Source organism: Mustela erminea, chromosome 11, assembly GCF_009829155.1.
Source record: "Mustela erminea isolate mMusErm1 chromosome 11, mMusErm1.Pri, whole genome shotgun sequence".
Taxonomy (NCBI): Eukaryota; Metazoa; Chordata; class Mammalia; order Carnivora; family Mustelidae; genus Mustela; species Mustela erminea.
In genome coordinates this window covers 24,681,139-24,705,158 of record NC_045624.1, presented here as the reverse complement: position 1 = coordinate 24,705,158, position 24,020 = coordinate 24,681,139, and the positions used below count along the sequence as shown (strand labels likewise).

The window sequence follows — 24,020 nt, the reverse complement described above, 5'->3', positions numbered from 1 at the left end:
AAAAAAAAAAAAGCTAAGCCCTGTACTAATGTTTTAGGTATTCTGGAATTACGGTTAGAGAGTACTGGCTGCAAGAGGATGATTGCCTTCTCTTCACTTCCCAGGACAGAGACTAATGTAATTACACAATTAAGGAGTATTTTTTCATGATACTGGTTAAAATTTAAACAATCATGTGAATACTGTTTCCTGGAAGGTGAAATACACTTCAGGAGTCATATTTACTATCCATATGAATTAATTAAGAGCCCAACATCTGAACAGTATAGAAGTTCTATGTATCAATATTTCCACTGGGTAGTTTCTCAATTCAACCTTATTAATTTTATTTATTTCAACATTTTTCAAATACTACATGTACGCCCCTTCAACCCCAACAATCACAAAAACAACCACAATAAGGATAGCACAATTATATCCAGGTTACAAAGAATGTTTGACTTTATTTCTAATGATACTTAAATAATTGAGTCTGCTCAATTTTCTGTTTTCTATAATCATTTTCCAAGATTCATTAAAAAAATAATACTTTAGAACCTCGATTTTGGTTGATGCCAATACAGAGATAAGATCTCTAACAACAACAAAAAAAGGTAAATTCAACAATCAGTACTGAAACAACTAGACATCCACGTGCAAAAAAAGAATCTAGACACAGACCTTATACCCATCAGAAAAATGAACTCAAAATGGATCATAGACCCAAATGTAAAATGCAAAACTATAAAATTCCTGGAAGATAACACAGAAGAAACCCCAGATGACCTTGTATATGATGATGACTTTTTAGATACAACACCAAAGACAAAATCCATGAAAGAAATAATTGATAAGCTGGACTTTATTAAAATGAAAAGTTCTGGTCTGCAAAAGACAACGTCAAGAGAATGAGAAGACAAGCCATAGACTGGGAGAAAATATTTACAAAAGACACATGTGATAAAGGACTATTATCCAAAATACACATAGAATTCTTAAAACTAAACAATAGGAAAATGAACAACAGAGTTAAAACATACACAAAAGATCTGAACAGACACCTCAACAAGATATATCGATGGAAAATAATCACAAAAATATGTTCAGCATTATATACCATTACAAATTAGTACCACTGCATACCTATTAGAATAGCTAGAATTCAGAACACTGACAACAGCGGATGCCAGAAAGAATGTGAAGCAGTTGGAGCTCCAATTCATTGCTGGTAACCATCAAAGTTAGTACAACCACTTTGGAAGACAGTTGCACAGTTTCTTACAAAACCAAATATATTCTTACTTTATGATCTAGAAATCATTTTCTTTGGCATCCACACAAATAATTTTAAAACACCTATGTCCACACAAAAATCTGCACAAGGATGTTTTTTACCAGCTTTGATCATAATTGCCAAAACTTGGAAGCAACCAAGATGTCTTTTAATGGATGAGTAGATAAATAAATACACTGCAGATAAATATACTGTAGTACATCCAGACAATGGGATCTTACTCAGTGCTAAAAAGAAAAGAGCAATCAAATGAGGAGTTAAAAAAAAAGAGAGAGAGAGAAGTAAGCTTGAATGTACAGTACTAAGTGAAAGAAGCCAATCTGAGAAGGCTACATACTGTAGAATTTCAACTATATGACATTCTGGAAAAGGTAAAACTATGGAGACAGTAAAAAGATCAGTGGTTGCCATGGTAGGGGGTAGAAAAGAATGAATAGGCAAAGCACGGAAGATTTTTAGGGGAGTGAGACCATTCTATATGACATTATATTGGTATATACATGTTATGATACATTCATCAAAACCCATACAATGTACAGCAAGAATGAACTTTACAGAATTCAGATGATAATGATGGGCCAATGTAAGTTCATTGATTGTAACAAATTTACTACTTTTTTCTGGATATCGATAGTTGGGGAGGCTGTGTATGGGTGAGGGCTAAAGGTAAATGGAAAATCTCTGTACTTTCTACTCTGCCTTCCTGTAAACCTAAAACTTCCATAAGTCTACTTTTTAAAAAAATTATGAGAACATGACAAATGTGAGAAGATTCTTGAAGGTAATATATTCTTTACCACTTTCTAAGAGATTATAAGTATTGTATAAAAATTTAATTTTTCATATATTTTAAACCTCATTAGTAGGTATTAAATGTTATTATTTTATAAAATAATTCATTGGGCTTTAAAAATTAAATACTGGATATCTTACAAAGTAAATTTAAATAATTGAATCTAATGTTAATAGAGAGAGATAATGGTGGGAATGTGCTTCACTGCCTCTTTCTCAAAAATTGCAGTGAAATGAAGCCAAACGTAAAAGAGTAAAGATTACCTAATTTCATTTATGTGAGTACAAAAGCAGGCCATCTTAATGTATGATGTTACAAGTCGGGAAAGTGACAGAGAGGGAGCACAAGAGGCTTTTGAGGGGTCAACTGAGGATTCTGGGGTTTGGTTGAGTGTTTCGGGTATTGGTTTGGGTCTTCTCAGTTTGTGAAAATTCATGGAGCTATAGACTTAATGCTATGCTTTTTTTTAAGTAAAAAAGAAAAAAAGGCAGTAAACATGGTTCCTTAAGTTTTGATTGAAGCAAAGAGGAATAGAAATAAGGGTATATACATTTTTACATCAGTTTGCTGTTAATATAAGGATAGAAAACAAAAAAGAAGTTAACAAGAGAGCTTCAAGGACCTGAGAGGAATGGCCTTTTGGATATATCACTCAATAGGCTGGAATTTCTTAGTGTTACTCATGAGCTAGTATAAATCCTAGGGGCACCTGTTTAAAGCTATAGTCAGCAAAGAAAACTCTAAGATCTGGGGAAAGTTCGAGCTATCCTAAGCAGAATTAAGAGTGAGGTAGCAATTAGTAAATATCTTTCTGGGAGACTTTAATGACAGCCCTTCACCTGCCAAAATGTGTATTTTCATTTCTGTTTGAATTACTTTTTAAAAATGGATAGGGCTTTGGGTTATGGACATTGGGGAGGGTATGTGCTATGGTGAGCGCTGTGAAGTGTGTAAACCTGGCGATTCACAGACCTGTACCCCTGGGGCTAATAATACATTATATGTTAATAAAAATTAAAAATTAAAAAAAAATGGATAGGGCTTAGGAGCTGAACTAATTCTATCACGTAAAGTCTATTCTACTCTGTTCTGTGGGCATGGACAACTGTATGGTTTTACACTGTACAACTGTTCTCTCTAATTGAGTTTCATGTAACCAATGACCTACACCTAAATCCTTTGCATAGGTCATAGGTGTCTCCTCCACAGCCTATGTCAAATTGAGTTTCTGAATGGTTTCTTAAGATAGGAGATATACTTTATTCTAGAACACATTCCCTGAACACTATTTCAAGAAACAGCTTCCACCCCTTTCTCTCTCATGTCATCTTACTCTGGATGAAATGGACTAGTATGGGCTTTATACTCTCTTATTCCAATACCTCACCCTATGGTGCTAATAAGAAATGATGGGTTCAGAGGGTGACTACAAAAGAAGAGTGAAGAGTGAACTAAAATACTAAATAGTCCTTAAAAATAGATTAATTATGCCTTGAAGAAATAAGAAATTCATTACAGACAACACAGTATCACTGATTATAGGAGATTTATCAGATGCTTTGAAATCTAAGATTTGTAAGGGAATATGTATGAGTGGGTGTGGTTTGGGGGTAAATTCAGGAAATATACACAGAAGTTTTATTCTTGTCAGGTGGCAGAATGAAAAACAATAGGTTGCCATTTGTTGATTATTCAATGTGCCGGGCAATCATGCTAAGCCCTTTAGGGTGAATTATCCCATTAAATGCTCACAAAAAGATGCCAAGGTAGGCAAGATTATTATTCTCATTCAAAGATGAAAGATCAAAGTTTATAAAATGTAAGTGACTTATCCAAGGACTTCCTACTTAAGTAGGAGAACTGGAATTTTAGCTCATCTCTGTAGCAACTCAAAAGCGAATGCTCTTAGCCGCTTGTCACCATCTTGATCAGTGAGATCACAAGGGCAAATAGAAAATTATTGGGAAGAAAAGAGGGTAAGAGGAATGGAAAAGAAGTGGGAGGCAAAAAGGAAAATAAAGGAAAAGAAGTAAAAAACAGAAGAGGGACAAAATACAAATAGCTCAGTGCCAATATATAAAAGTTAATAAATATTTGCTAAGTGAATGTGCATGGCATTTCTAAGTAAATATCATAAATAGACATTCCATAAATATTTTTTAAATTAAAATTTGGTCAGTGTTCCCTTAGCTACAGACAAAAGTGTGTATATGGTTCAAAAGAAAAGTTATTTTATAGTCGTGGTTTTCGAATATGAGAAAACCCAAATCCCCAAAGTGTTAACAATTAGGCACCTGAATTAAAAAGAATTTTCTCATTCATATCCCTCACTTTCAAACTAACTTCTTGATTAAACTTTAATGTAATTATAAGAGTTAATAACCTTAAAGAGAAAAATAATCAAGTCTCCATTATAATTTTCGGGTAGATTCTTTCTGAAGCAAAGTATCACTTGAAAATAATTACCCTTAATAACATGGGAGCTATTCCATTAAATTCTTTTCCTTCATTAAAAAAAGTACATAATTTTGAAGGAAACAGAAAAAATAATGAGAGAACAAACCCCATTTGATCTACTCTACACTCATCAGATGCCCATATCAGCAGTAATGCACTTTCCCATCCACTTTTGAGAATGTTGTAAAAACAATCATACTTCTGTTCCTATATCAAGAAGCTGATGCTGCTGGGGAAACCTCATTGATTGGTGCCATGGCAGAAGCATCGTTTCTGACATCTGCCTTGCTCATTCCTATTAGTGATCCTTGTATGTAGTGCTTATTAATTCTGTGTTTTTCTGAAGAGTCCCAAGTTCTCAGTCCATCATCTTCATAAGATGATCCAAATACTAGTCACTACTGATAAGATATCCTCCATATTTAATACAGTTTATCTCTCTTTATTAAGCACTTTCTATGTATTTCACCTTATGTTTAGATTTCACAAGAACCCTAGAAAATATTATCATCCCCATTTTGTAGATGAGGACACAATGATTTAAAGAGGTTTTGTGACTTGACCAAGATCACCAAGTGGTGAGCAGCTAACTGCATTCAAACTGAGGAGAAAGCCTGGGCTTCTGATCACTATGTAAAATACCAAGTGTCCAGTGTAAACTCCAGAAACTTCCCACTGCCCCAAATCCTCGCTGCTCCCTCATCCTTCATACAGACTTATTGCTGCATCCCAGTATGGACCCGAGGCCAGACCTTAACCCTCAATTACTAAGCCCACAGCACCTCATCTGTTCCTGGGATTTAAACACTTACTTGTAATTTTTTAGCACATGATGAAGTTCAGGAATTACAAGAATAAAGAATGAGTAAAAGCAGCCCACTGAGGTGAAAGAAGCTGAGTAGGACCATACGAAGAACTAAGGCAATGCCATTGATTTGCCTCAAGCTTTTATTCGATGTTGGCTCCAGCTTGGCCCACATTTAAGTGTTTATGTATTAAGGGAAGAAATGAGAGATTAATAAACCTTGTCCTTTATGACTATAAAAGAAATTAGACTTTAAAAAGACCCCATCATTTATCACTTTATTCAGTTAAGAAACAGGGGCAAGTACATTTACACGGCTAAATTTCATAATGACTTAACTTGTAAGATTAATATTTTATAACCAGCATGAAGTTTCCTTAATCAGAAACTGAAAATTTACCTAATTTCAAATCAGCCTGTTTATTTATCTTTATATATTTGATATTACTACATTTATCATTCATTTTTTTTTAAAAATATACAGTATTTCCAGGAATACTTTACTACCTACAAACCTTCAGCTTCAAAAATAAATTATATAATGTACTTCCAAATTATTAATAATTATTTTCTCAGTTTTATTTCAAATGAGGTAATTATCAAAAAGGATACTTATATTTAAGATTAACACACTTGATTTTCATCACGTTTGACTTCACTTTCTCTATTTACTAAATAGGTAATATTTAATCACAAGGAAGTCATGCAGCATAACTTGTAGAGATGACATTTTTGTCAGTTTTTCTAGATATTGACATTTTATATCTCATTTTCCACTTATAGAAGTAGATAAAAAGTAGTGCCAAAGCCAGTAACTTCCATGACATACATACTAAGATACTGAATTAGCTCCAGTAAAGGAATTGTTACAGTTACAAATAAAGATCATTTGGAGAAGGTAAGATATCTGTCAAAACCATTTGGTTTTTAGTCAAAGCCCAGTGTCTAGAACAGAGCCAGCCTCCCAATAATTCTGTGTTCCCTGGCTCCCTCCTCCCTTTCTTCCCATTTCACTTGTGTTTTCATTTTCCCTTTTGAAGTACTTTTGAAGTTCTCTCCGAGGGACTGCTGGACCCGTCTGCTAACCTTACCACCCCTGTCTTCAATCTCTCTTCCTCCAGTCTGCAAAATACTGCTGTGATTATTTTTTTAAAACACAAACTGCAGCCCTTCATCGTCCTGTTCAAAAAGCTTCAGTTCCCTGTTGTCTACTGTGTCACCTTCAAACACCAGAATCTGACAGATTTCTGACCCAGCCCAAGCTCATCTGCCCAGTCTTATTTCCAGACTGCTCTCTTGCCACATTCTTGAATTCTTGCAATGTAGATGCTTGGCTTTTTTAGAATGCATGTTCTTCCCTATCTTCTAGCTATTATTATGCTGTTTTGGCTGTTTCATTGCTTAAATTCCACATATGAGTGAAATTGTATGGTATTTTTCTTTCTCTGACTGACCTTTTTCTCTTAGCGTAATACACTCTAGCTCTGTCTGCATTATTGCAAATGGCAAGATTTTATTCTTTTTTTATGGCTAATATTCCATTGTATATATACACATCTTCTTTATCTGTTCATCAGTCAGTGGACTGCCATTAATGCCTTTTCCCCATCTTGTCCACCTAAGAAATGTCACTTTCCATTTGTAATTTAAATCGGATGTGTTGTATTCTTTGAGGCCCTCCTTATGTATTTTCCAATCTCAGCTTTATATTATATTCTTATAATACTCATGCCACTATCATATCACTTGACAAATACAATTCTTGTTGGTCACATGTTTATGTCCCTCCTCTGTTACATTACGATATCTGAGAACACACAGAACCATGTTTCATCGGTCTTTGTATTCCTGATGCCTAACATAGAACCCTATTATATACCTTTATATGATTATCAATAAAATGTATGTGGGATAAATAAATGATTCATGAAAGATAAAATAGATATAAACAATAACAATAAAAGACAACAATAAGAATATTTATAGGCATCTGTGTTTTAAAAATATACCTTTACCTTTACTTGAGTATGTACAGAATTTGGAGCTGGAAGAGCTTTCAGAGATTAGAATATTTTAGTATAATCCATCCATTTAAAAGGCGAAGGCAAGAGGTCAAGATGGGCTCACAACACAGAGGGAAAGTAGTGGGCGAGTTCAGATAAAAGCCTGGGTTCCAAGACACAGTCAAGGTGCTAAGCACTATATGACATATTGTTGGTGGATTTAATTAGAAACAACAGAATTGTGATTTTGCTTTTCTGTTTTTTCAATACATTTTTGTAAATCAAATTATTTCAACTATTTTCCTTAAAATATATTTCCAGAAATAACGATATGGGCTGAGCAAATACTCTTCTGGAAAAATTACACTAATATCTACTCTCACCAAGCATATTTAGAAGAACCAATGTAATTACCTTTTGATAATTACTATTATAATTTTCAAGTCTTTGTAAATTTGACAGGTGGAAAACAATCTTTTATCACCAATTAAATGATCTTTATTGGGGCACCTGGGTGGTTCAGTCAGTTAAGCATCTGCCTTCGGCTCAGGTTGTGATCTCAGGGTCCTGGGATGGAGCCCCTACCTGGCTCCCTGCTTAGCAGGGAGTCTGCTTCTCCCTCTCCCCCTACTTGCTGCTCCCCCTGTTTGCACGCTCACTCTCACTTTCTCTCTCAAATAAATAAAATCTTTAAAAATAAGTAGATGATCTATAATTGCTAGTGAAGGTTAATATTTTTTTCAAATGTTTAACATTTACAAATTTTGCCAACTGATTTCTTCAAGATGTCATCATTGATACCAGTTACGGTGGTTCTTTTTATATTTGTGCTATTATCCTTTGACACAACAGCCCAAATATACCTCCTACTTTATATTCTGTTTTAAAACTGTGTTTATGATAATTTTTAATATCTGACAGTGCTAAAATTTTACTAAATCAAACATGTCTATTTTCCTGTTATAATTTCCCTCATTATCTTATTCAAAAACTTCCCCATTCAAATTCTAATGAATTGAATTTTTTTCTCTTGCTTCTTTTTCACTTAACTCTAAAATAAATTTCAAGTGGATAAGACTTTCATATGGAGGAATCATCTCATTACAGATCTTACTGTAAACTGATAATCAATTAATAGAGTGTCCTTTCCTACCAAGTTCGAAGTCCACCATTATCACATCATAAATTCATATGGCAGTATGTACATGTACATGTACATGTACAATCTGATTTGTTTATTATCATTATATCTATTTATTATCATTATATATTTCTATCTGGTTCCATCTACCTATTCATTACTAGTTCCATATTGGATTGATTATTATAGCTTATCATTAGGTTTGAATATTAAATGTTTGGTAAAGATTAATTTTTCCTCAAAATCATTCAGTTTTTATTCATTTATTCTCACAAATAAAATTTAAATATTATTTCAAATTCCAGAAAATACTCCTTTGTCAATTTGGCTGGAATTCTACTAAGCCTGACTACAGATTTACTCAGAAGAGATTAACATTTTTTCTTGTAATTAGTTTTTCTGTTTACAAACAAGTTATGTCTCTCAATAAAGTTGTCTTCATAGAGGCCTTTCATATTTCCTGGTTTAATTTATTCCAAGATATTTTAAATACTTTTTGCAAAAGACATAGAGTTTAATTTCCAACATATTAATCGGTTTCTTATGTTCTTCGTGTTTTAATATTAATTTTATATTTGATCATCTTCCTAAAGTAAGTCCTTCTAACATATTTTTCAACTTATTGCCTTCAGATGAAATAATTTGAAAATACTCATACTACTACTTTTTCATTTTTAGTAGTAATCTCTGTTATTTTTGTTTCATGTTTCACCACATTGGTTAAAATTTATAGAATATTAATAATAGTGGTAATAGGACTAATCCATCTCCTTAATAGGAACAACAGCTATAAATATATAATTGGTTATAGGCTGAGAGAGATGTATTTTATCATGTTAAACATCTATTCCATTTCTAGTTTATGCTTTTGTACTTGTAACAGAAATGAGGGATATATTTTAATCAAATGGCTTTACAGAATCTTATATTTATCACTGTCTTATTTGACCTATTAATATGTTTATAGTACATTTCCTAATATTAAGCCATACCTATTTCTTTTAGCTAGCTTAAAGTTATTTCATTCAAATAAATTTGCTTTAAAATCAGACTATAGTGTTCAGAGACACTCAAAATTATATATTTGGAAATAGCATTAAGTACATGAAATCAATAAGGTTTCTTTTTTTTTAAGATTTTATTTATTTATTTGACAGAGAGAGATCACAGGTAGGCAGAGAGGTAGGCAGAGAGAGAGGGGGACGCAGGTTCCCTGCTGAGGAGACAGCCTGATCTGGGGCTCGATCCCAGGTTGCTGAGATCACGACCTGAGCCTAAGGCAGAGGCTTTAACCCACCGAGCCACCCAAGCGCCCCAATCAATAAGGTTTCTAAAGAAAATAAGGTGCTCATAAATTCTCTCTCTATACCAGCCTCTGTGATTAGACAAGTGTTCCCATAGTTTCCTCAGAATATTGAGCACTGAAATGGTTAGACACCGTCTCACTGGGGAGTCCAGGGAAGCTGCTCATTCCTCTTCATGTCAGGAAATTCAACCACAAAATGAAGACTAGCATTAAAAAACTCCAAAAGTTGATTCCTCTCTCAGGTTCTCACAGATTCTATGTGATTTTTAACTGTGTCCCCTCTGGCCTAATGAAAACTCACCCATTTAAGGAAGCAGTGAAATTCTGACTTCACAGGGGCATCACACCCTCTCAGGTTTTCATCTCTCTGCTCACTTTGCTCAAATTTTCCCCATAAGCCACTTAGAGAAACTTCCCAAATGTCTCTTTCAACCACAGCAAGTACCCCCCAGGACAGCCAAGTTGGTACTACTTGCCCTTTGCCACTGATAATTTGGAACAGATCTGACATTCAGCTGAATTTTGGCTAATGAGATTCAATAAAATTGATACTTAGAAATACATACATGTTAATTTTAGTAGGTATCCTGAAGAAATAGCTAATTTCTAGAAATGTAGATGGCCTTCTGCTATCTACCCTATGGACCTAGAATTAGGGAAAACCAATATGAACAGAACAGAACAGAGCAGACAGACAGATGTTGGGATTTCTGAACAGTTTTTGTTCTTATAACTGGTCCTTTTCTTAGACCCTGTTGTATTCTGCCATGGGGTTTCTTGACATACCCTCATAAATTCTTCCTTTTAGCTTAAGCAAGCTCAAGGTGGTTTCTGTTACCTACAATCAAACACTCCTGATTAGTAAGCCACTGTGTTTGCCCTGACCCTGATGTGAGCTCAAGTACTAAGAAAAGGAGTGAGGAGATGGCATTGGAATTCTATCCAACACTTTCTCTTTATGATAAATAAGGTTCTCATGGCAACCAAAAAATCTCTGATTCTATACAAGATGTATTAATATTTTATTGCCTCTAGACCAGAACGAAGGGATTGACATTGTTGCTTAAGTTCCTGAAAAATCTGAACTCCTCTGCTTTATTTTATGCTTTTCTTTTGATAAATCTTTAGATTTAAAAAATTTATAGAAACAGTGTTTTGTTCAAATGGTAGCAATGAAAGTAATCCAAAAGCAGGCCTTTGTTTCCCTCTGGCTCCCCAAGTACAGAGAAAAGGTTGAGAAAAGTTGTAAGGAACACATGAGTAATTCCACATATGCTATGAATCAGAGAGTGCTTAAAATACACACGTAGAATATGGCTCAGGTAAATTCTTCCGTTGATGAGAAAATATCAGCTTGAATGATTAAATGCAATCAAACCACCATTGTTGCTTAAGTCTTTGACAGAAATACCGCTTTGTAGTTTAGTAGTTTGACTAAGGGTTTCACCTTTAACTAGTTGTTGTGTTATGGAATAATCCTGGCCTGAAATACTAATCATTTATCATTTGAAATTCTAAGATGATTGTTATGTTCTCCGTTAAACAAGAGACTGGAAGAAGCATGACCTTTTAAACCAAGTATCTTTAAACCATTATCTAATTAGGCATACTGCACACAAGGTTACAATCTCAGCAAGACCAAGTTTTAAATAGTTACTTTCATTCTATACCAATGGTCTGTGCAGCTCCCAGCTGTCAGGGCCCCTTCACTTCCTGCTGTTACAAACTGGAAGAGTCTCCCTTCTTACCAATGACAAGGTTTTACTTACCACCTCAAATTAAAAGGGATCATGAAAAGCAATTTGCCTTGATATCTCATTAATGTCAGAAAGAATCAGTTAAACAACAGTTTTTTTTGACATCCAAGTTACACTTTAGAGCAGACATTGTCCAATATTTAAATGGACATTACTAGGTAATTCCATCCAATTGGTCAATTTTTTTTAATTACTTAAGATTACCTTTTGTAGCTCAGTGATCCTGACAGAAAATATGGAAGGCTATACTATACAAAATGGACAGTTGCCTTCCAAAGCTCATTCTTCAACAGCTGGTAATAGCTATGCTAAGAAAACACTAAGTACACAATAATTTTTTGTTGTCACGTAAGTAAGCAGCTCTGGGTCTAGTCAAGTACATTCTCAGCACTTCAGATATAACAAACTGATCTCAAGGAAACTGGGGTTTGGTCAATGGTTCCCTCACACTTCCAGGCCTTGGGAAGTGAGGTAGCCATCTCACTAGGTGAGAACATGGACCATCACCAACACAACCCACTCAATTGACACGAAATTAACAACATGTAATCGCTGTTAGCTAGGTTCCTAGCACATATTCTAGGTGTCTACCTCCAGTTCCTCTGAAAGCCCTGTGAAAGGCAAGGATATTTAAGTTGGGAGATTTGATGTGTGCTCCATGTAGCTATTAGGACATTTCAAGATTCTTCTAGGACCAGCAAGTAGCACTAGGAGAAGTGGAGTGTCCAAGAGTATGGCCACCCCTTCAACCCAGTAACTGACTGAAACGTTAAATTTCTGAGTAGCATTCTTTTGAAGATCAAGTCTGAAAAGCAGAGTATAAGGGAAATGCTCTTCATTTATTCTTAACAGGATATGGTAATCCCCATATCATCAGAGTTTGAGAAAGTTGTAAACCAAGATAAAGAAGATTATCTCCCTCCTGAAAACTCTTTTAATAAAATACCCTTCAGTGTTACAAGCATTACATTCTTGGCTTTGATTGTGGGTACAGGTGCAGAACAGCCAAAGAGAAAGCTGCTTCTTTTATATAAAGTTTTGTTAAATAACTTTGCTCATATTATTAGGTTGTCAAAGTCCCATATGATACAGTTCTTGTAGACAGAGTTTCCCAGAAAATTAGTCCTCTCTTAAAAAATAGGTAGGCTTTCTTCCATCACAATGAAAGTTATATATCCCACTGGATGTCCTTTACATCATGGCTGCTCTGGAAGGTCAGAACTTGATGTAGTCCCATATCCTACTTACCATATTGTTTCTTCCTCTTTAAATGATTTTGATAATCTACTTCTATTTGAACTGCCCTATATATCTTTTTATCATAGGCATATATCATAGGCAAGGCACTAATCATTAATGAACACTAACAAATAAGCTAACAGTGAAATTTAAAAATTTATGAACTCCCTGAAAATTACTAAAAATCAGGAGGAGTATATAATCCATGACAATCGGCTTATGCATAGGTCTCTTACCTTGTAGCATCAGCTATTGGAATACAGACAAGTCTCAAGCCATTAGCAAAACAGCTCTCCAGGGAGCTCAAAGAGATTCTTTTCAAGTGTATATACTAAAATTCATGTATTTTATATGACCCTCATACCAAGACTATACTTACTCATACCAGACACAGTTTTATTATGCTTTAATGGGTTCCTGTTGCTTTCAAGGTAAACAAATCTTAAGAATGGCCTGTAAGCCCTCTTTGTATTCTATCTTATCCTTATCTCTGACACCCATTTCCTTCAGATTCACCTGTCACTAACTCCCTAGAGTAGGGATGTTTCCCTTTTACAAACTCTCAGTCTGGCACACTTCTACGCTCAGCGCTCATTACAGCCTATATTATTACACCTTTGTGTGCTTTTTTGGTTAATATTTAATTCCCCAAGAAAATCTAAATCTCCTATCTGTTTTGACTGTTTTTATCAGTAGTGTATCTCCAGCACCTATCACAATGTTTAACATGTTCTATGTGCTCAATAAATATATCTTGACTAAATGAATGAAATGTTATATGTGCTTCTCTGTCCATAGTGGGTTGAAAGAAGCAAATTATGGAAGAGATCAGTCCTTAAAAACAAAACAAAACAAAACAAAAAAAAAACAAGGCACAAAAACAGCAGCCTGATAAGGTGGTAGGGGAAAAAAGACTATGAAAAGTAGACAAAAGAACTCAGGAATCATTGGAGTCTAGAGGCAAATTGTCTTAATAATCATTAGGCATTAAGATGTTTTTAATAGTCTTTAATAGCATCATTATATTACAGTATGGTATAATAATGGAAGTCATCAAGGAAGGGGTTGGCTTTTACCTATGATTAAGATAAGGGAGAAATTGGTAATTCACCTTTAAAATACTTTAATCTCGTGTTTCTTTAAAGATTTTCCCATCTTCTGGAGATGAGCTTCTGTTATTGAGAAAATATAATCATTTGCATTCCTCTTCACAGCTCCTAACTACTTCGATAAATGGAGTGTTCCCCAACCTCATGTTAGGATAAATAACCTTGCATTGTAATACTCTTCTTTTGCTCAATTTTTATAATTGCAAGAAAATTATTTTTAAATTCCCCTTAATATTTATATTCATAACAAAAGGATTGTTACATAATGTCTCACAAAAAATTCTGCTGAAAATAAGGATACCCTGTGTTGAATGTAAACCAAATCTTGCCTCGTGTTGCCTGCACAAAGCAAAAGAAGAAGTTTCCACTTGAATTCTAAATTGAAGATGACCTTGTGCTTTTTTGAGAAAGGCTGGCAGCTGAGGTCACTGGAGTGTATTATGATGGACAGTGCAGTGCTGTGCGTGACTCGGAGGCATGTCCATTGTGTGGATTACAGCCAAACAGAAAGAATTAGACAGCTCAGAGCATTCTATCATTTCATTTGAAAATAATGGTCAAAATCATGAGCCGCAACCATTACAGCTTTCATGAAAGAGCAGCAGCATTCAATAATTCCTTCACTTCAGACAGGCAGTTGGCTATTCTCAGCGGAATGCCGTGGGTCCATCTTATTTTGTATCAGTTTCTGTGACACTCACAGAGAGCAGAAGTTCTGCTTCTGCAGGAAGTAAATCCCATCTCCAAGGCATCCCGTGCAGTTCTAGCTTATAGGACGCAGCCCATTGCTTTACAGCAACCAGATCATTGAAAGTGATACAAGGAAAGAGAAGATACAGAAACTTAACCCAGCACTCAGAAGGAACTATGTAGCAAATCCAGATCATCTACCTTCCTCTAGTTGAACTTACTGTTCAAGAAGCTTAAGATCAGTTTTAAAACAAAATCTCTACACGTCCTTCTCTAACAATGGCACGAAAACAAAACATTTTCAAAGAAATCTAATCTGTTGTGAGCGGTTCCAAATGAGCGTCCTAAGTTATTTCTGAAATAGTGATATTTAAGTAGAATATTTTGATTGATTGAGGTTTATTTTTAACTTCTGCTTCTTTCAGGAGCACCAAAAAAAATATGTTTGAGATTTAAAAGCAGGTGGAAAAACTCACACTTCTGATTAAAAGGGGGGTACTGCTTCTAATCCTGGGCTTTCCACTCTGTTTGAATGTATTCTGTGTATGGGGGGGGGGAGAACAAACACTGTCACTTCTAAAGTAGTTAATGACCAAAAAAAACAAACCTTGTGACTTACCATTAAAATTTACAGCCCGAATATAACCAAGTAGCTCTTTCCCATCAACAGCACTCATTCGTGGGCAGAGGCCGATGTATCCAGGGCACAGATCTTTGTGCATATTGTGCAGGGCATAAGCCATGGAATACACGGCATCAATTACAAATTGGACCTTTCCTTCCTGTTCATAAGACGAATCCCTGGCAATTCTCTCCAGCCCTGTAAAATAAAAAAGTAAACCATCAACTGGTGTTAGATTTTACTCAAAGATGGCATTAGGGCTAAGATTTCCACATTTGGGGTACACTTTTGATTTTTTTAAAGATTTTATTTATTTATTTGACAGAGAGGGACACAGCGAGAGAGGGAACACAAGCCACAAGCGGGGGTGGGGGGGGAGGGGGAGGGGGGTTTCCCACGATGCAGGGAGCCTGATGTGGGACTCGATCCCAGAATTCTGGGATCATGACCTGAGCTGAAGGCAGAGGCTTAGTGACTGAGCCACCCAGGTGCCCTCTGAGGCACACTTAATGAGACAAAACTATTTACTTTAACTCCCAATTATTTTATTCCTATACATACTGAGTCAGGCTTTTAAACTGGGTATTGCATTTTTTATTTGGAAAGAACAGAAATTATTCTATTAGCAACAAAAAGATATAAACTAAACAAAAACATAGAATTTCATTATCTTTATTTCCACCTTACTGAGTCCGATTACGTTTTACATTCTAGTAATTACATAACATTTTGGTAGTGACTTGATCTTTCTTCTTTACATCTACTTCAGTTCCGGGAGTATCATTTAATTCGTGTCTCAAAGTAAGGTCTTCCCTCCCCCTGCCCCATCATATCTATGCTCATTTTGAATGTATTTTACTTGGGAGCCCTTTTTGTAAATATTAAAAGACAGTTTTTCCTTAAGCAAACCAGCTATCTTCAGAAGAATCATTCAACTTATTTTCTTCTTGAACTCAATTTTCTTTTTCTTTTTTTTTAATGATTTTATTTATTGATTTATTTGAGAGAGAGAGAGCAGGAGGAGGAACAGAGGGAAACAAGCCGACTCTGCATTGAGCTCGGAGACTGAGGTGAGGCTCTATCTCAGGACCCTGAGATCATGACGTGAGCCGAAATCAAGAGTTGGACGCTCAACCAACTGAACCACCCAGATGCCCCTTGAACTCAATTTTCTGTTTTATTTTATTTTTAAACCTTTCTATGGAGATAAAATTGGCATATAACATGCTTTAAGTTTAAGGTATACTACATGATGATTTTATATATGTATAGATTATGAAATGATTTCCATAATAAAGGTTAGTTAACATGTTCATTACCTTCCATAGTAAGTTTTTTTTAATTTTCCTTGTGGTGGTAACATTTAAGATTTACCCTTAGCAACTTTCAAGTATACAATACAGTATTATTAACCATAATCACCATGTTGTGCTTAGATACCCAACAATTTTCTATTTCTGTATTAATCAATTTAATTTATTAAATCCAGTAGTCTGATAAGTTAGTTTTCTAGGACTTTCCTGTCACCTAACTGCCAGCCCACCTTTCCAATTGCCTATCATATATCTGCATAGTCTGCTTCCATGTCAAACTCAATAGTGCTAAAACCAGGCTATTATTATAGAGAATTACATCATTTCCCTAAAACCTCAGTTGGAATTGAAGGTCTTTCAGGTGTGAGAGCAGAGAAGGGAGATCTGTTCTTACAAAGAGCACCTTCAAGATGACAAAAGACATACCGATCCCTTCAATTGCATTAGCTGTGTGATCTAAGCTAACATCCATGCAGATCCAGGAGCGCTGTCTTCTCCCTATCTCCATTGGCACTTTGTCTCCTTGGGGTCTTAGAATGGCTTTGCTATGTCCAGAATGTCATCAAGTGACCTTGTGAAAACAGCCCTTTCAGCTTCTGCCAAAAAGCTTCTCCCCCATAGTTTTCACCACAAAGTAGACAATTCATAAACAAATATTGAAGAATGGTCACAGCAACCAAAAAGATAAGTTGTTTCTTTAAAGATCTTATCTGGTGACCAACCACTCTGGCTAGTCCAGGATCGAGGGATTTCTCAGAATACAGGACCAAAACCCAGATAGTCCTGAGCCAACCAGCATGGTTGCTTAAGAAAACAAGAGGCAAATGACAAGTAAACTTGATACAAGACTGAAATAACTACTTTGAGGGTAGGCCCGTAGGTCCATAAGAAGATTCCCAGTTTCATTCATTTTGTATCGCTAAATTTGATAACTGGAAATGAATCCTATAAATCCTCGAGCAGTTGTTCCATTCCTGATTATCTTCTTAAGTCCAGACTCCTGAGGGCCACCCCAGATTTACTGAATCAGCATCTCCCAATTTGGGAACATGACAAATCTGTAATTTCCAAACACAGATACCTCACTGTCTTAGTCTGAGCTGCTATAACAAAATACCAAAGACTGGCTGGCTTGTAAACAACAGAATTTGCTTCTCATTGCTCTTGAGGCTACAAGTCCAGACTAAGGGTAACAGCATGGTTGGGTCCTGGTGAAAGATACCTTCTGGGTTGCAGGCAGCTGTTTTCTTATTATATCATTACATGGAAGAGAGCAGACTTCGGGTGACTTCTTTTAAGGACACTAATCCCATTCATGAGGGATAGCGCTCTAGCTTCAAAACTTCATCTAACCTAATTACCTCCCAAAGGCCCCACATCCTCATACCTTCATATCAGGGCGTAGAGTTTTAACACATTTCAAATCTACGAAAGGGACACAAACATTGTCTGTAACACTACATTCCAAGTTTGCTGTTTGTATTGCTGCTGCTCTGTAAATCCCTAGGCTATACACACACACACACACACGCACACACACACAACTTCTGTGAACATTATCACTTGTTTTTCTGACTTTGCTTCTCTTGTGTACTTATTTGTGTGCATGTGTGGGTCTTCTCTAATAATCAAGAGGATGCACAATTTTTAAAAGATTTATTTATTTGTTTAAGAGAGAGAAGGGGGAGGGGCATTGGGAGAGAGAAAATCTCAGATTCCTCACTGAGTGGGAGCCTGAAGCAGGGCTTAATTTCACAGCCCTGAAATCATGACCTGAGCTGAAAACAAGAGTTAGTTACTTAACAGACTGAGCCATCCAGGCACCCCTCTTTTTAAAGAGAGAATTTCTTTTTCTCCATTGCCACTGGGTGGAGTATGAACAGCAGGCACAGAAATGGCAGAAAATGCCCAAGCCCAAGTACAAAGAAAATAATAACCACAAGAACATAAAGAAATTTGGAAATTTTTCAGTCCATGGAATATAGGTAAGAGCTAGATATGTGTGAATATTTTATATTTTTAAATTTACTCTATCCTAAAATGTTTTTAATATGATTAAAATAAAAATGTGATTTTATTTTAATGCTACAGTTTATCCAATGCAACCTCACTCCATCTATAAAGATATTTCTCAATATTCAATAATTGGGATAAATTATACACAATACTTTCCTGATAAATTTTAATGGAGATGTCCTAATTGAATAGACATTCTTTTTTTCTTTTTTTAAAGATTTATTTATTTATTTGAGAGGGTGGGGCAAAGGGAGAGGGAGAGAGAAAAACTCAAGCAGACTCTGTGCAAAGGATGCGCTCAAGGTACGGCTTGATCTCATGACCCTGAGATTATGATCTGAGTGAAAATCAAGACCTGGTTGCTTAACTGACTGAGCCACCCAGGTGTCCTTAGTAGACATATTCTTTTTTGATTTTTCCTAAAGCAATTTTAACTTTATACATAATAGATTTATAATTAACTCTCAAATACCATACCTATCATTAAAGGGACATATTTAAATTTGCACTTGTTAAACTATTTATTTCCTTAACTAGTTGTAAACTCCTAGTAGTATGAGCAGAGATTAAATATATCCAACTTTGCGCTCTTTTTTAAGTAAAAGTTCAGAAGGCTGCTTAATGATGACTGTCACATAAGTCAGTGGACACACTATGACTCTTTCCATGAAGTGATGGAAGCACACGGTGACAAACTAAAAAACTGAACATTATTATCATTTCTAAGTTTAACAAGAAATCATTTTATTTCTTTCCAGGCTGTTTAGACACCATATTTTTCTATTCCCTAACATTTCAACTTCATGAAGACACTTAAGATTTTACAAGAGCGGGGGTTTGCTCCTCAATTCCTGTAGTTGCTTGTCTTATTCATCTAAAAAGGAATTTAAGAAGCTAACAGTGACTCATCAACTTAATTGGCTGTAAAATTTCATTATGCTATAGTTTCTAAAGTTAGTGTTAATGTATTGCTATAAAGGGCTAAATATTGTCAAAGGCTGTATGTCAGCCATCCATTTAAAACACTGACTGTAAAGTTGTGAGGTGCTTTAGTGTATAGCTTAAAATTAACAGCAAATAGCAAAGTGTTTGCAGGGGGGAGTTGAAGTCAGCCTCATAAATTTTATAGCAAGATTATTTTACATTTTCATTAATGAAATGTAAAACTTCTGACTGTATCTCATGTTCCTGGACAACAGAATAAATTCTTACTGGTCCAAGTAATACCTCATGTGCCTCAGTTAAGGTCTTTCAAGCATCACGATGTATCCTCTTGGTTTTCAAAAGGCAAATCTGCTCAAGTTTGCAGAGTGCCATACACATTACAGTGCGAATTCCTAAGATATGCCTGACATGAATTTTAAATTTTTTGACAGATAGTCGTTGAGCTTTGCTTTCCAAGAATTTCTGGTTTCTCAGGGTGTAGTTTAGTTTTATGGATTGAGATTCGAGGTTATTTTCCTTTTCCTGAAAGTATGTTAATATAATGATGATCCAATAAACTGATCAGTTCAGTGAAGAAGAAGAAAAAGAAGCAGAGAAAAAGGAGGAGGAAGAGATGGAAGTCCTACCAGTCGTTTTATTCTCAAGAAACCACATATCCAATATGTTTGATTTTTTTTTACTATAATCCTAGCACGCTATAGAAAAAAATCCCACATTCTAAATTTATAGGTTAAAAAGTATTTATTTAGTTTCTCTCTGACTTTCCCTTAAGAATGCAGCAACTATTTTAAATGGTTACACTGTTTTCTTGCAGTTTGTGTGGAGAGGAGGGTAGGAGGAAAGAAGAGAATCCGTGACCTGTTAGGGACACATTTAGGCACATAGGACCAGAATGAAGGGTCATTCTGAATTCCACAACAACTCTGTATCTCGCTACTCGATGCACCAGAGAAAAGACTGTCATATCCTACAAGCCGCTCTCCCAGTGCCCTACATGTACGCACTAACTGCACAGTGGATGACTGAAATCAGTGAACCACGCACACCAGTAACAATCCGTGAGAACCAGAAAGGATCACACTGCACACGCAAAAGGAATCGCTATCAACTCAGCCAACCTAAGTCACCTTCTACTGAATTTAAACTGATTTGGCTTCAAGGATACAATAGAGGAAAGATGGGAAAGAAACAGAAGCATATTCAATTATACAAGAATTTCTCCTAAGCACCGGGATAGGCCAATGAAGCGCGAGCAGCTCCCATGCAAACTCTAGGGAGCGGAGAACAAGGGCCCTACGGTAAGGCGGAAAGACAGACTGACTGAGGGAGGCAGTGGCTACAGGAGAAAGAGTATGGGCCAGTGGGGCAGACCTAGATCGGGGTCCCAAGTAACACAACCCAAGGCAAGTGGACTTGGGCACATTCCTGGGCTTTTGACTGGGACAGCTGCCCCCAGGGACCTCCGCAATGTGCTATCCCATCTCTCCAGCCTCATCTGCTGGCACCACCCTGCTTCTTGCTGCTCCGCTTGTAGGTCCTTGAATATAACCCGAGATCTCCCACCATAGGGCTTCACGCGGATATCCACTCTGTAACTCTTCATGCCTTCCTGGATACCTCCTGCTCAGCCTCCAAGCTTCAGGTAAGATGTCATATCAAGATAGGCAAGAGCACTGATATTTAATTTTTTAAGATAGCAGCCCAGATCAGATTATAGAGTATCTTAAATGCTACGTTGAATATTGAATATTGTTCAGTTGGAAACACAGAATCATGACCAATATTTAAAATATTTCTGGGAATATGGGTAAAGTAAATTGAAGCAAATGTAGTTTGAAGGTAGAGATACAAGCTGGGAGGCAGGGCAGATATAGGTTGAAAAAGCAGGAAAAAAAGAATGAGGGAAAATATGTTTCAGATGTCAAACTGACAGTATTTGGCGCCCTGATTAAATATGGGAGTAAGGTTTGAAGGCAATCAACAACTCAGGTGTTTTGAGGCAAGGTAGCAGAACCCTGACAGCATTAACAGAATTTGGAAAATCAGGCTAACAAGAAGGTTTTGTTTTTGACGGCTCTGGCTCTCCAGCTGCATCAAGAAAGACCTCAGTTAAAAGAACTGATTTTTAATATTCTCTAGTATTTAATATATCCTCTAACAAAGTATGCAGATTTTACATAAATTTGTTGAATTGTTTGAAGAACAAAAGGCCCAAATGTTTAGAGTAATCACATAATAGTAATACCACTGATCATTTATTTACAGCATTGCAATAATTTAAGCTTTACTTAGGAGTGAAGTACCATTTGTAGTACTGTTGTAAGACCAATGGCCTGAGGGGCTCCTGGGTGGCTCAGTTGATGAAGCATCTGCCTTTGGCTCGGGTCCTGATCTCAGGGTCCTGGGATCAAGCCCTCCATTGCATTCCCTGCTCAGTGGGGAGTCTGCTTCACCCCCTCCCTCCACCTCTCCCCCTGCTTGTGCTCTCTCTCTCTAATAAATAAATAAAATCTTACAAGTAAGAAAAAGAAAAAAGACCAATGGCCAGAGAAGTCGAAGGCTCGCATTCTAGTTCTAACAGAGTGGCCAAATGACTTTGTGTCCTTGGTCAAGTCATGAGCTTTCTAGGATTTGTTTACTTCTCAGTAGAAATTAGACGATTGAATAACATGATCAGTCAAGGTCCCTACAGTTCTAAAGTTCTAGATGCTAGGGCATATTCTGTTTCCTCCTTACACTTGCTAAGATTGCTGGAAGATTGTATAAGGGTAGGAGTGAACAAATACCACTAAAAATTCTCCAAAATAGTTTGGAATAACCAGTAACTGGACTACCATCGAGACCTGGAAATTCCACAGTAACAAAAAATACCAGCCTGGATTTTTTTTCCTGTATTATTAGTCTGGTTAACTGAGTTACTGCATTTTCATGACTCTTAGACTTTAACTACTTCAAATGTAGTACCTTTTGAAGGAGAAAAGTTTCATGTCTCTTTTTATTATGATCTGATGGTTAAAGGAATCAATTATGGAAAATAAGATCAGAGAAGTAAAAGGACACAAATAATTAAGATGGGCAGGACCCTTCATGAGAAGCATCTCTTTAGTCCTAAATTACTATTATTCCCCCCTTTTTTAAATAGATAAAGGAACTAAGACTCAACATTTGAAAAACTACCCAAGATCACATAGTTATGGCAGTAAATGGTAGTCAAGTCTGACTCAAAACCTTGGCTATTAATTATCACACTGCCTCCTTCTCTGTGAAATTGTGTTTGTTTGTTTGTTTGTTTGTTTTTCCAAACCAGGCTTACCTTCCACTTCTCTGAACTCCTCTAACTTTTAGCCATTAGACCCACAACTGACTTGTCTTATATGGTAAGTAGTAGGTAGAGATTGTGTGTGTGTGTGTGTGTGTGTGTGTGTGTGTACCTTTAAAGAACAGTGAGCAGGAACTAAAGAATAATATAAAATAACATACTTTTACAGAAATACTAATAAATATTAACAAATGACCACATATTAAAATATACAAAAAAGGGGAAATACACTCCTGTAACATTGTAAGCATTTTTCTGACATATTAACACACTCATCTTGGGGCGCCTGGGTGGCCCAGTGGGATAAGCCTCTGCCTTCAGCTTGGGTTATGATCTCAGGATCCTGGGATCGAGCCCCATGTTGGGCTCTCTGCTCAGCAGGGGGCCTGCTTCTCCCCCCACCTCCGCCTGCCTCTCTGCCTACTTGTGATCATTCTCTCTGTCCAAAAATAAATAAAATCATTAAAAAAAGAAAACTCATCTTGCTTGTGAATTTCAGTAATGCACTTGAGATCAAGTTGGCATAATGTGGCTGAAATTCATAAGCAAGATGATTAGATATTTGTGGCAAAAGCCAAAGCCAATAAAACTTATAAATTAATATTTATAAAAATCAATAGAGTATTTTAGCTCTGGAAGGTAAGAGCGTAAATGTCTGTAAGATTTCTCTAAGAAAGTAACATCAAGCTCAAAAGAGAATTCCACACCTAAGGTTCTGCTTTGTCAATTCTGCACTAGGCTTTGTCAATGGCCTGAATAAACAGATGTATTGGACTAATGAACTAATTTGAGCCTCTGCCTTATCTATTTACAAAGGGCAGAGAAAATGAGAAGATAAGGGTCCTCTGTTGAAAATCACCTGCTCTCTATTTCTTCTGTAATTTAAATGTAGTCCCAAGAACTGAAGGCTCTTAGCTGCCTGAGGACACATCAGGAGACACTTGTAAATCAACCCCTGAAGAGTGCTACATCAGCCCACAATGACTTCTCTGCTTTGTGTGCCTGGCAGGAAATGGAAAAGTGCTTCAGGCAGGTGCCAGGTGTCCCCTTCAGGTGCTAAATTTTCCATGCAATGCCCTAGGGTTTTTAAAACACTAAAAAACCTAAGGTAAGAGGCAAGTAAGATTAAGAGTGTATCTTCAGGCAAAACAACCAGTTTAAAAAAAAAGATGCTCAGAAGAGGAAATTATTTCACAGATATATCCCTAAGTCCCCAAACAAAGAAAAGGCAT

At 36.2% G+C, this 24,020-nt stretch overlaps 1 protein-coding gene across 6 annotated transcripts in view; it reads right to left on the bottom strand.

Annotated features, from left to right (window-relative positions):
• The window catches only part of GRM8 (glutamate metabotropic receptor 8), a 732,641-nt gene that overhangs the window by 253,361 nt on the left and 455,260 nt on the right, over positions 1-24,020 (bottom strand). For all 6 annotated transcript variants that reach the window (XM_032305558.1, XM_032305560.1, XM_032305556.1 and 3 more), the window contains exon 7: positions 15,193-15,393. In XM_032305558.1, coding sequence (XP_032161449.1) covers positions 15,193-15,393 — 201 coding nt within the window. The remainder of the gene's footprint in view (positions 1-15,192; positions 15,394-24,020) is intronic.